The 14,256-nt window shown below is 35.6% G+C and overlaps 1 protein-coding gene across 1 annotated transcript in view; it reads left to right on the forward strand.

Moving 5' to 3' along the window:
* The first annotated feature begins 990 nt into the window (after positions 1-990).
* Positions 991-14,256, forward strand: part of LOC135157280 (plexin-A4-like) — a 51,466-nt gene continuing 38,200 nt past the window's right edge. Inside the window, exons 1-8 of the mRNA XM_064112350.1 lie at positions 991-1,077; positions 2,627-3,672; positions 5,017-5,235; positions 6,623-6,763; positions 7,124-7,245; positions 9,107-9,239; positions 9,901-10,054; positions 10,362-10,461. Coding sequence (XP_063968420.1) covers positions 2,674-3,672; positions 5,017-5,235; positions 6,623-6,763; positions 7,124-7,245; positions 9,107-9,239; positions 9,901-10,054; positions 10,362-10,461 — 1,868 coding nt within the window. The 5' untranslated portion in view covers positions 991-1,077; positions 2,627-2,673. The remainder of the gene's footprint in view (positions 1,078-2,626; positions 3,673-5,016; positions 5,236-6,622; positions 6,764-7,123; positions 7,246-9,106; positions 9,240-9,900; positions 10,055-10,361; positions 10,462-14,256) is intronic.

Below are 14,256 nucleotides of genomic sequence, written 5' to 3' on the forward strand. Positions count from 1 at the left end.
TTCCGGAGAACTTTCTTTGCCGATATAAATAATCTTTTCACCGAAAGTCTAAGCCCAATTTCAATTTATACAATTAACAATATTTTTCCCTTCTTTTGTTTGGAGCGATGTGAACGAAAATTTTGCATATGTATAATTGTTTGAAGTGTGACTTTTTTAAAGGTTTCATGAGTGTGAAACATATTCCATAGACTGTTGTGCAAAAATAACACTTAAAAAGCAAATCATTAAAAATAGGAACTAAATCATTAGGTTAAATTGTTAACTACCAGTTGCCAGTTGGCAGGATATGACTTATAACCGGACATTTCAATTCTGACCAAAAAAGATAGCTGCACCTACTCATTTTAAAAACAAATATGCATTTATGACGTCAAAATCTCCTGACGGGGTCAAAATCATCACCTAAAACATTAAGTCTTCCACCAGTCAAATAGTTCCAAAAGTTCTTCCATATTTGTGCTAAGGACGTTTAGTAGTTGCCCTTCCTATAATCAGTGTTAGATGGCTAACCATAATCGTAAAATTTTGTCAAAAGGCAGCTATATAAATTTAAACCTCCTAAAGATAGGAATAGGTTGGATGGAATTATTATAAGCCTCGTGACACTTTTGAGCGCCCTCAGTGAGGACAAGAAATATCATATTTGAATAACATATGCATGTCGATTAAAACGTTGCACTTTATTGTTCAGACTGTTTATTCTGTGTTGCTTGAATAATAGTTCATTCCATTATCCTGAGGGATATTTTTGTTGATTAACGTGAAATGTGGATAATTCATATACCAAGAATGCACCGACGGGGGTCTTTTATGTGTACTCCTTAAAAACAAATCAAAGATTTTGATAAAGGTAGCTCATAATTCGCCAAAGGTACTTTTAGAAAGCAATAAATTACAATTTGAATATTTGAAATTATCTTTTTTTAAGATATGGTACCTTCTAAAAGCGGAAGAAGTGTAAAAATTAATCGAAGTTCCAAATCTCACCAGACATTTTATACAGCATCGCCTTCCGACTGATGAGTGTCTACAAAGTCAGCGTAATGTTTTCTCCTGCTTAATTTTACTTTAAAAGTAAGTATAGAATATATTCTGATAAATCATTCTAGTTTATTTCATGTCTGTTAAGGACAAAATCAGGCAATTAATTTAAGTGTCGAGTTAAGCTGACGTTATCCTGTGACTATGAACTCTAAGCGTAGTTGCTGACAAATGACTTAAGACTACATAAAATATCAATGTATTATAGTGGGACCTCATGTAGAAATGTACAATTCAACCCTATTTACAAGAGAATTTAACCATATTTACAAGATAATAATTTAATATTAAAGAAATGAATAGATTGGACGTTAGATTTATGATGTATTTCAGTCAGTACCTATTTGTTGATGTGTCAAAGTGTATGTTTCTAAATAAATGACTTGCATACATTTTGAGCATGCATATAGATGCATGTAAAAAGTGTTATTAAATTTTGAACTTTTCATTTTCCCCCTAGTTTATAATAGGAACTTGATAAATGTTTGAACATAAGTTTTGCTTTTTGTTAATAAGAAAAAAAATAGCACATGGTTTCTTTAACATATACACACATATCATTTCATTTTCATTTTACAATATTGACCTCAAATGGTCGAAGAATCTTTCTTCTAGGCTGACCGTTGTTATTAATTCGGACTATATCCCTAAATGAAACTTTCTCTAATTCGCATACTTGCTTTACACTGTAGTATAACTTATTTGTATTTTGGTCTTTAACTGGTGAATGATATTATTTGATCCGTTAACTTTGCAATGGTTTTCGTATGACAATTGAGTTGTACTACTTACACAGAAACCAATGGGTGGAACTTATGTATACAAACCGTGGGAAAGATCACACGTTTCCACCTTCAATAAACACATCATTATACTTTATGTACAATTATCATGATGATATATTACAAAATCAAGCCTATTTTAGAAAATGCATACTTACAATATATCGGTGACGTTGGAAAATGAAATGAGCAGAAGGATTGCTAACATATTGTTACTTCACTTTTCAAAAAAAAAAAATCATAAGCATATGAGACTACCAGATGTTCATACTGCCCCCTTCGACCTATTTGCAAATTATCCAACCAGGACGTTCCATTTGAACATGTTCAAGTTCAAGCAAAAGTTTGTTCAGTCTATGTGAAGGGTTCACTGTAGAGGAACTTGATTTAAACATTTCAAGAAAGATTGCAAGACCCACAAAGACCTATTAAAGAAACCATAGGGAGACTTTCTCAAACAAAATTCAAAGGGAATTAAACAGTAATTAATGCATATATTGGGAAATCTAAATAAGGAAAATAAAATTACTTCTACGCAGTGGTGTAAATGTAATGAGAGCGAGAGGGGTAATAATGTTAATGGCTCGCTGGAAAAGGTTTTGATAAGAATATTTCAGGAAAAAAGCAGACCTAAGAGCTATTACTCACCATTTATTTAGCCACATGCAAAATAGTAACCTGTCTTAATCCCATGCAGACATGTTTAACAAACTTGCTATAAGACTACGCTTTTCCATGTTTTCTGATTTTATAAAAAGAGCTGCCTGAAATGTCGTATTCTGATATCTTTATTTTTACAGCTTTGATCTGAAAATACAAGCCTACTTTGTAGGAAGCATCCAGGATCATGACTCACAGTGTATTGGGAATAATTCTAATCCAGATTCTGATATCATGTCAGGTCGGATCAATCCAATCAGCTCCTCTCTCCTCCTACTTGGTATCTTCATTTACACCTCCTTATTCTGACTTCAACCTACCATTCAACCACATAGCGATCAGCAGCATCACTGGAGATATCTACATAGGAGCACGAGAGCGGCTCTACCAACTCGACTCAGACCTGAATCTCAAAGAGACTGTGAACACTGGAAAGTGTTCTTCTCCGAATGAAGACCGTGTTAATGATAACAAACTCTTAATTTCTGTGGTAACACCTCAGAACAATACCCTTGTTAGTTTCGGAGGCTGTGGTGGCAATTGCCAGACAAGAAACTTGGCTAATATATCCGTTTTTCTGGGATATGTAGTTAATACTGAAGGTGTTCTAGCTCCAGAAGACCTACCTACTGTCGGGGTACTTGCTCATGTGGGTAAACGTAATGGATCATTTAACTTTTTTATTGGGGCCAGTGGTGGGCCTTCAGATAACAGTTTCATCTCAAAGCTCAATTTAGAATACCTCCAATCACAGCAGCATGTTCCCAAGAATAGGCTATCTGATGAATCAGCGAGGTTTAAGCATCTTATTTCTTACAATGATTATCTATACTATTTCTTATCGAGATATGAGAAATCTTATTTAGGACGTATTTGTCGTGATTCTCCCGACGTCGACTATGCATCTTACACGGAGATAGAGCTGCAGTGTGGACATGGTGGGTCTCAGAATGTTATTCAATCAGCTTACATTGGACCTGCAGGATCCCAGTTAGCTGAGTCGATGAATATCAACACCACGGATGACTTATTGTACGCGGTATTTTCATCTACACCTTCGTCTTCTCTTTGTGTGTATAAGATGATCGATGTCCAGCAGAGGTTCGAAGATGCCATCTTAGGGTGTATTTTAGGGACGGACACCGGCACCGAGAATATGTTCATAGAGGGAAGTGAATGTAGAAAAGTAAGTTGTTTTAATTCGATGACCATGAACATGATAATTGATTGTTCTTTTTTTTCTTTTTGGAGTAAATGTGTCTATGATAAAATTAAAATCGTATTTAAATTAGCAAAGGTTTGTAAAGTTTTTCCTTCTCGCGATTAGAGCAGACTGGTATGTTTCCTTTTCCCCCACATGCATCCCTACAATGATTTGTTAATGAAAAGAACCAGAACCAAGCATTCGTGTCCTCGGTTTCCTTGCACTCTAACCTTAACAAATGAATGAATGATTTAAAAAAATCATTGCAACATTGAAATCTGACGAGATTCTGGAACTTGTGAAATTTGAAATCAGAGAAGGATTTAAGATGAATGTAGCTCCATTCCTACGAGACGTGAGGTGTCAAAATTTGAGATGTTGGTTTCATAACTCTGTGTACGTGAAACGATAAACCCTGCGATGACCCAGGGGAAGGGGGCTAGCCCAGTGCAAACTAAAAGGGGAGAAAAGGAAAACAGGGGAGAGGGAAATAGGAGATGAACGGATATACAACAGACAACAAAAATATCACAAAATAATAAATATAGTGCAAGGGAGGTGCCGTGACGAATTGACATGCATCCCCGCCTCCCATCTCCACACACAAACACACCCGCGCAAAAAATGAGGGAAAGTGTAAACAAAAAGGCCCTGACAGTAAAAAGCAACTCTGCAAAGTTGTTGCCCCGCTCCATGTAGGATCCATCATGCTCACACCCCCCCCCCCCCCGTCGAGGCAATAAATACAGATAGAAAGCATAAAGGAAAGTATTATTGTTTCATTTTTTTCAAACGAAATTTCACGTTAGTCTTTATTCAGATTAGCCGGGGCCTTAAGTCAAGATAATATTTAGAACCAGGTAGAAGAGAGCCTGGAAAATGATTGCAATATCTGTCGCAATTCGATCTGCAGCTCTGGCTCGGCAAAGAATGACGTTTGAACAATCAAAATATATTTTTTTTTTACATTACTATGTGAGTTATAAAGATAGGCCATTGCAGAGAATTATCTCTTGTGTTGGCGGGTGTGGGGGCGCAACAATATAAGCCCCCCCCCCCCCATAAACAATGGATAATCCTCCGCATTAACATCCATGTTTAAAATATACAAAAAATAGTAAAATTTAAAAAGTGTCTTTCTATAACCCAAAAGAACACAGTAGTAATGCATTCTTCCTCACTTGATCCTGACAATAGATTAATTTTTGTTTTATACCTACACGTCAACACGACATAAATCGATTATGCTGAATATATTCACTAAACTCTAAGTAATCTATTCCTGCCCACCAAATGCATTACATGCTTTCTGCTTTCACCTGACAGTATCCCACTACGAATTGCACACCACCGGAATGGTACCCGTGTAGAGGTATATTTGAAGACGGGTATGTACTTTACAAGTATGTCAGTGCAACGGATCCCCTTTCTGCCTCCCCCACTACTACTATCCCTAATAATGTGATTTCAACATCAATTGTGACCACCATAGAAAGACATCACACAGTGGCATTCGTAGGAAATACAGAAGGAAGCCTACATAAGGTACGTGCACCAGGGCCCTTACAAAGAGTTAAGATTGATCCAATCAATCTCAAGTATATGGAAATCCATCAATGCCAATTGTTTTTATTTAGGCAATTTTCTCAATGTCCTTTGGAAACAAAGAGAAGTATACTGAATTGTCTAGAAAACAGTGAATGCATCACTTCTAGAAAAATATTTTGAACAAACATGTATTTTAGATGTTTACATTGCTGGCTTCCCATAGTTACGATTAATCGGATCAATCATAACCCTTTGTAAGACGGGGCCCAGGACTACCTCCCCGCCCCCTTCCACACACTTCCAAACATTTACACACACGCCAACCTGCACACCCCTTAAGCTCCCCCCTTTTTTAAGGAAAAGTCTGATGAATATTGTAAGGAATGAATGTCTTATATGCAAATGATCATACTCCTTGCGAATTTCTAACAGAAGAAAACTACAGAAAGGTTTTGTTTGAAAAAAATATCCTGAAGTTAATTTAAAATGATGAATATGCGTGGTTTATTAGTATTTAATAGTTATTTGTTAGCAGAGTTTCATTTTGTTTGTTTAATGTGTAAAGTAGACCCTGCGGCAAAACACTTGTATTGTCAGGGGTCAGCTGAGCAGGGCGATTACCTAATGATCTTATGCTGCAATTTTTGTAGGCCTATTTTCTTTTGGTAAATATATATTTGTTCGTATACATGTAGTTTTCGTAAAAGGATTATCTTCTCCTTTTTTGAAATTTACAGAAATGAAGTGACCGCAACATTATTTTCACAAATTAAATAATCTGATAATTGTGCAATGTTTGATTTTATTTGTTTTTATCTGATTAATGTCAACAATATTAATGATAAAATTTCTTTAGGAAAAAGCCAAGACGATTAATCTTGTAAAAATGCAGTATAATATTTTCAAGAAGTTCGTCATTTTCTTCTTACCCCTCCGTGCTTTTGAGTTTGATTGAAAATCAAATTTATAAAACGAAGACTGTTTAATTGAAGTCGTTTTTTAATCTCAGATCTACCAGGCCCTTGTCATCATCTATAATTTTCTTTGACAAAATAATTCTCTAAAATAAATGATCTAACTATTCATCAAACGTTTTAAGAACAAATTCGTTCAGCTTCTCGTGTACGTGTAAATAATATATATTGCAACAACAAGATAAACAGATAATGGGTTAAAACCGGTTTCAAAATATCTCGTGGAAGTAGTTGTGAAGCCTCTTGTCCATGAATAGATGAGAGCCATCGACACATCTCGGTTATGTGGTCGTCTTTTTTGTAATTTCTTCTATAAACTGTTAATTGTTGGATACATGTATTTCAACGTAGGCCTAATATATTCGATATGTTAAAATGCTAATTATCACTTGCTGTGTTTGTCAAAATAGATTAACATAGTGAACAGTTCTTACGGGTACGTGTATGAAGATGTCTCTCTTGGAGGAGGATCTGTCTTACAAGAGATGTTCCTTAATGAATCAAAAGAGCAACTTACACTTGCTACAAGTTCAGACCGAGACTCGACTCAGGTGAGAATTTTCTTATACAAGTTTTATTTGAAATTGATGGAAGTTATTGGAAATAAATGGAAATAAGATTTTAATAACCAACTAGTACACGTGTGAGAGAAGTTAAATCTAGCATTGAAATGCACTTGGTAAAATTTAAATAGATATGTGAGGAAAAGCTTATAACGTGGTAAATTTTAGCGTTGGCATCACACGAAAGTGGTAATCTTTGTTTCCTAAAGCTTTGAGATTTTTTATTTCTGATTTGGAAACGGACAATGCGTGTTATAAAGATGGAACATATTTTTTGTATACCATTATGAGCTCTGGAATAAGAGCCCCAGCACAATATTTGTTTTCCTCTTTTACATAAATGTGAAGAATCGGGTTGTTACAATCGATATAGTCAACTGTGGACAGTACCAAACCTGCGAGGAGTGCATTGGCGAGGATGGTGGAAATGATGGAGATCCTTACTGTGGATGGTGTACTCTAGAGGCAAGGTAAGTTTGTAGAATATCCCCCCCATAAAAAAGGATAAATAAATAAAATAAAAATAAAATTAATAAATATAATGAATAAATTGATTAATTAATTAATTTTTGAATACATATATAAAGAATTAAAAAAATAAAATACACTAAAAAAGAAAATAAATTTCCAAATCGATTTTCGACAATTTTTGAAGCAAGAAATCTCCCAAACTAATGATATGCAAATTTCATTACGTAATTTGCATATGTAAATAATAACTTCTGTTCGTGAAATTTTGCATATCTCTTGTGCAATATTTGAACAATATATTTTGAAAGTTTCATACAAAACAAGCATGGTTTGGTTGAGATATTCTCCCTTGAATTCATGCTCGGTGTAGAATGTCTAAAAAATGGTGAAATAGGGCCATTTTGTAGTGACGTCATATATTACGTCATTTCGGAAGGAATACCACGGATAGAACCCGGCAGCAATGTATTTTTGTAAACTTCAGGGTCCATGCCATCCAGCTATGGGATCATTTGCTTGTCCGGCTTTCGGTTGAATAAATCTCCTGGGCTGCCGGACTATAACTATGGATATCTGTCACAAACCTCCTTGCATAGTTCATCTGATTTGATATTTTATGAAAATCCCAATGTGTAATGCTTCGGTGAGCACACAGTATTCGAAAATTATGCAAATAAGAAGAAAATTAAGGCTCTGCCCCCATTCTATGCCGAATCGAATATTATTTTAGTGTGGGCTTCTTATGGATAGTGTCACTTTGAAGCCATGTGTGAAGTTTCAGGAGAAAACTGTTGGCACAAGTAACAAAAACCGTCCATGAAATAAGCCCTCATTTCACTTTTGTTAAAATGTTGACGTCCCCTCTCTTAGACATTGTATACACGAGGGGTGCTTATGTTTAAGAGTAGGTAACCCCTTATTCAATGTGGTTGAACTTTTTCTCAAAAATGTCTTTAGATATGTCATTTAAGGTAATGTTCATCAACCAAGGGGCAAAACCCTGTGCAAAAATGAAATTATTTGTTTATGTATAGATGAGTGAACACGCATCAAAGGGATAATAATTGTATTTTCAATGTCACAGACTCATTTTGAGGGGTTATAAGGTACATAATGAGGGCCATCGTTTGTCTATTTATGGATGAGTGAGCACGCATCAAAGGGAGAATAATTGCACTTTCAATGTCACGGACTCATGTTGAGGGGTTATAAAGTAAATAATGGGGGCCAAATTAAATTTTAAATGTGACTTGATTGCTCACACTTTCCAAACCTTTTACACTTTCATGGTTAAGCGAGCACACTTAAAAAGTTAGGAATTAACATTCTTTATATTGCGTTCTTTGCATTCTTTTCATAGCAATTTCTCAGGATCAGATAAATTATGGAGAAATCAGTGGCTGATCCAGAATTTGAGAATGAGGAGGGGGGGGGCAGAAATTGGGGAGGGGAGCCACTAATATTTACCAATTTCAACATTTTTTTAAGGTACAGAGAATACTAACATAAACCCATGATCCATTAATATTCGTTTACAAAATTTGGTGTGAAGTGGCTTAATGGTAGACATTAAAACAGTATCAGCACCATAAAATGCATAAAAAACACCCTTCGTCCAACTTTGTATTTACACAATCTGCAACACGATTCTTGTGACTTTCGAAAATGGTATTTTTTATTATTATTTCATCTTTGATTACTCATGCATGACTCAACCGATCAATCTCTTTTTTCTCTGGAGTTGCTAAATGAGTGGAGACAACCTCCTACGAAATATTATATCAAAATGATTAATTTCAAAAGTTACAGCATTTTGATTCATGGGGACTTTTTGTTGTGCACTTATCCTTTTTCTGTAAGGTGTACACGATACGAGGAATGTACTTTCTCTGACGAATCTACTCGGTGGCTCTCGTACAATGCTATCCAATGTGTATCAATCTCAGATGTTCAGCCCGATCATAGACTACCATACCAAGTTACAGAACAAGAGGTTTGTGGTGTTCTTAAACAATAAGTTTCTTTTGGTAAAAGCAGAATTTGGTGGGTGATTTCAAGTTCGGCAATGGTCTTATAGTTTTCTAGCCAGGGTAAAGCCACTTCTTCATCATTAATTTTTTGTATTTTTTTTTTTTTACATGGACTTTACAGTACAAAATGTCGGATTTTACTTCGAAAATAACGTAAAACGAAGAGCCTGATATAATCGTTAAAATACTGCTTAATCATTAAATACTAACAAAAAATACTATATATATATATATACACACACTAAATAAATCATGAAATGCTAAATAATAAGGTTTACCATAAACGTTACGATGGAAAGACTCACGGCATGTTACCAGAAATCTTGGAAACTTGTTTCGAACCTGAAGTAGAAAGTTTAGCTGTGTTGAATAATTTCATTGGGAATAACTCAATGCACTGAATACACTTTGTTTAACTTGACAAGAGATTAACGTCAGGGTCTATTTTTATTTCCCCTTCCTTATTGTAGTCATCTAGCATGTCTAGAAACATTGAAAAGTCCGCTTTTACAGCAAAATAGAAAAATATTTTTACATCGTCATCAATAGATAACAAGAGGCTATTCAGAAAATATCGAACATAATTTGCAACCAAAGGTTATCTTTTCTCTATACCGACTCTAGATCACCATTACTGTAGAGCAGCTTCCAACCCTCAAAGACAACCACCAATACCAGTGTGCCTTCGACTCTTACCTGGTCAATGCTGTGACAACATCTGATACAGTAGTGTGTACAACTCCTCCTGTGGACGAATTGCCTACAATCCCTGACGAGGGTGAGGCGAGAACTTTTAATCCCATCGATGCTCTTATGGCTTTACAATTATTACATGTATAGTATTTTTTCTACATTTTCAAGAACTTGGAAAACCTTTCCCCCAAAATCAATGACTAAATCTTCCGATAAACATATTTTAAATATCTTAAAATAACCTCTTCCTACAATTCATAAATAAAGATCCATTGGCCATGTACCGGAAACTAATATTTTTCACTAACCGTGTCGTTGACGTCTCTTGGAAGGTATTCTTTATTCGTTATGTATATTACTGCTGATGATTTTTGTTTTGTTTCAACCACCAGATGACCATAAGGCTTTGATTCTTTCCATTGTCTCAATGGAGACCACAGTTAACTTCATAAGCACGGATTTTATCATGTTCGACTGCACCCATCATAAATCGTATGTAGCACATTTTTCTGGATATTTTGACACAGCGCTTTACGATATCGTATAAACGTAATGATTGCACATTTTATTGTCTTATGCTGCTTTCACACCAAGGTACGATCACTCATTCTATGAACAAGGTTATGATATAACCTTGTTCTCTGTTACTCCTCCCCGTGAGGTGAAATAAGGTTGGCAATGTTTGGCTCATTTTCTCTTTTCCTTTGAGACAAATGCTTGATTTTTTTTTACACTGTCAGGTTCCAGTACAGCTATTCATCATATAACTTGGCTATTAATTAAATTTGAATCTTTAAATTATTTTTTCTTAATTAAAAATAGAGATTGAAAAACCAAAATTGTGGTGCCATATTACTTTCCACCAATAGAGGGCGTATACAAAAATATGCCCAAAATTCGATTTTTCGAGCACTTTGGTGAATAAAAAAATACACCCAAGTTACTCATGACAAATAAATTGCAACTGTATGGAAACTAGTATTTTTGGTCAGAAAAGTGATATTTTAATGATTTTTTAAAGTTTGTGTTGTGTACAGCTTTGGCACACCACAGTCCTACCTGTAGATTCCCCACAGGCAGAATAGAAATGAACCCTTGAGTGGGTACGATCGGTGGGGGTGGTCGCATCGACCGTACCCAGCGACTAATAAAATCATGATCTGAAAGCACGTCATTACTCAGTGACCAGTCAAAATGCCCTATGCATTAATGAACGATCGGTCGCTAATTACAGTCGGAGAGGCACTTCAGCGACCGAGCAAACCCTATAGTCCAGGATAAAAGAGGCTTAACCTTGTTATATATATATATATATATATATATACATAATAACAGGGCCTCCCACAAAAAACGAAACCGAGATTTAGCGATGATTTATTATAACTTAATCATAAATAAAATAGATAAAAGACCTACCAACGTAAAGCTTAGAATCTCCTCTTTAATCTGATACTATTTAGATTATTCCTCATTCACGCATGAGTGAGCAAAAACAATTCGCAGAAAGGATGCCAAAAATTCATTTGGCGGGGCGTATCTGAATTTCAAAAAGAAAGTCACATGACTGAAAAGTTCAATATCTGCTCTTTCATTTGATACCTTAAACACAGAAAATGGTCAAGAAATAAGAAAGGTCTGGTTATTTGAAACAAGGCTTGATTTTCAATAATTTCATGAAATGAAGAGGTTTTACAGGCTAGCGTCCAGACTCACTTTACGCTCCGTTTTGTTGACGATCAGCCATGCGTTCAATCTTTTGTTATACCGTGCGATAGCTTCGTTGGAAACTGGTGAAAACACGTTTATTTAATGAAATTATTGAAATACAAGCATTGCTTCGAGGGATCATAACTTTTGTACTTCTTGACCATTTTCTGTGATTAAGGTATCAAATGAAAGAGCAGATATTGAACTTTTTAGTCATGTGACTTTCTTTTTGAAATTCAGAAACGCCCCGCCAAATGAGTTTTTGGCATCCTTTCTTCGAATTGTTTTTGCTCACTCATGCGTGAATGAGAAATAATCTAATTAGTATGAGATGAAAGAGGAGATTCTAAGCTTTACGTTGGTTGGTCATTTGTCTATTGTATTTATGATTAAGTTATGATAAATCATCGCTAAATCTCGGTTTCGTTTTTTTCTGGGACGCACTGTATATATATATATACAATATGTTTTTATGGTTTCTTGTCAATTCGAGGGTGCGCATTACGAATCTGAATAATGCCACTCGTGTAACCTTGATCATTTCCGTAAATTGGCAAAATTCAACATGGCCGCCAAAATATGCCTATCACCCATGAAAATCGTAAAATTTCCAGCAAATTGTCTATAAAATGTATGTAATTGTGTTGCAGGAGTGAAGTACTCTCTAAAAAAATATTAAAAATGTCCGCCACATACCTCTGTATATCCTATAATGTACAATATGAATAGGGAAAATCAATTTTTCACAAAAATGATCACTAAATTGCAAGTAATTCTGATCTATGGACGAAGTAATATATGAAACTCATCAATGCTAAAGAGGTGGGCCGATAACATAAATAATAATACACTCGCTATACACATATAAACTTCACACCGGGAGAAAGCCTTACCTTATTCTTGTTCTCTATCCAGGCACTGACAGCTCTCTTATAAACAGGTCCGCTACGACCGGGGGTTGGGTATGGAATGATGAATGGCGTGTGTAGTGTGTGTGCTGGGTATGTGTGTTGTACAGCTGACTGGTCTTGTGTTTGTTCCTCCCGCCGATGGGTCATGTGATGTTGTGTGCTTAATTACTACTAATCCCCTAACACCATACTTCCCCCCACCCTAAAAAAATTGGGTGGCCCATTTTCTATATAACTTAGCATAACTTGACATACTTAACACCCTAAACATAAAACCATAAAATATACATCAACGTACATTTGTTTTTCCTTTTTTTTTCTTGATCATATCTTTTTCTTTCCTTTTTTCGTATTCTTTGATCTTTTTTCTTTCTTTTCTTCTTTTGTTTTCTTTTTCTTTTCTCCTTCATTTTTTTTGTCTGTGATCTTTTTTCTTTTTCTTTTCTTCTGTAATCTTTTTATTTTCTTTTGAGATCTTTTTTTTTCTTTTCTTTGTGATCTTTTTTCTTTTCTTATTTTTTCTTATTTGTTCATGACATAGATATAACATAAATACATCAATATATACATTGTACATCACTATCAATCATAAAACATATTCTTACCTTGTCTCTGCCTTGTTTATGTATCTAAGTAAAAAAGTAAGCAAATATTTAAATCGATACATACATACATATATATATATTATTACTTATCTGATCTAATTTTCCAATTTCAACAAAAAGCATAACTCAATAAGAATTGTAAATCATAGGCGTCTATTTTCCGTATTACATATATAAAGCATAATAAACACATATAAAATACAACTTTTGTATATAAAATAAATAGCCTTACAATGAAGGTAAAAGGCAGAGACAGGTGCGAGGGAGTAGCATTGCCCCATTATTTGAGGCAATAGAGCTCCCTTGCTTTAATCTGCCATAACCAGGATCGATACTGAATTCAAGATGGACACATTCCAAGGGGGCGCTCTCATGAAAACGTTTCATAGGATGCCTCCCAGAACGGGTCGCTTTCTTGTTTTACAAGTTGCACACCTGGCTATATGCAGATGAGTGTCTTCCGACATGCCGTATCGGTATATTACTGAGAGCTACCGATCCCAGCATGCCCTGCTGAAGGAGGATCATGACTAAGCTGGATGATGTAATGTCGTAGTGATTCAGAAATCATCATGACCTCACGCTCATCCTTCTCCATCAAGATGACTCCTTCTCTGTAATGGTAGAAGAGTTCCCTGTTTGTCCACAAAAACTTTCCCTCTGGCGGGAGGAGAAACAGAGTCTCTTCAGCCGGCTCTTTCTTGTATGTTAACCACCTGCAGGGGGGCTCGAGGAATTGGTTCCGCATGATCTTGACTAAATCGTCAGAAGGCGGCTCCTCTGCCACCTCAGCTGGGTCAACTATTCGGATCTCAAATGAATTGGCTTTGTTGAAGGATGCTTCCATGCACATTACAGGAAAAGATTCAACAGCCTCATTTGGGACCCTTTGTCTTTGACTTAATGGCACATCTTTGTCTAATCAATCGACAAGGTGTACCAATCTATTTCTTTTTAAGTAGAAACCTTCTCAACTCCTGTTCCCCTGGGGCCAGCCCCTCAATAGAGCGGCTCCAGGGATCCAGAAGATGAAGAGTATAGACCTGATTCATGAGTATCCACAA

This window comes from Lytechinus pictus, chromosome 17 (genome assembly GCF_037042905.1).
Source record: "Lytechinus pictus isolate F3 Inbred chromosome 17, Lp3.0, whole genome shotgun sequence".
Taxonomy (NCBI): Eukaryota; Metazoa; Echinodermata; class Echinoidea; order Temnopleuroida; family Toxopneustidae; genus Lytechinus; species Lytechinus pictus.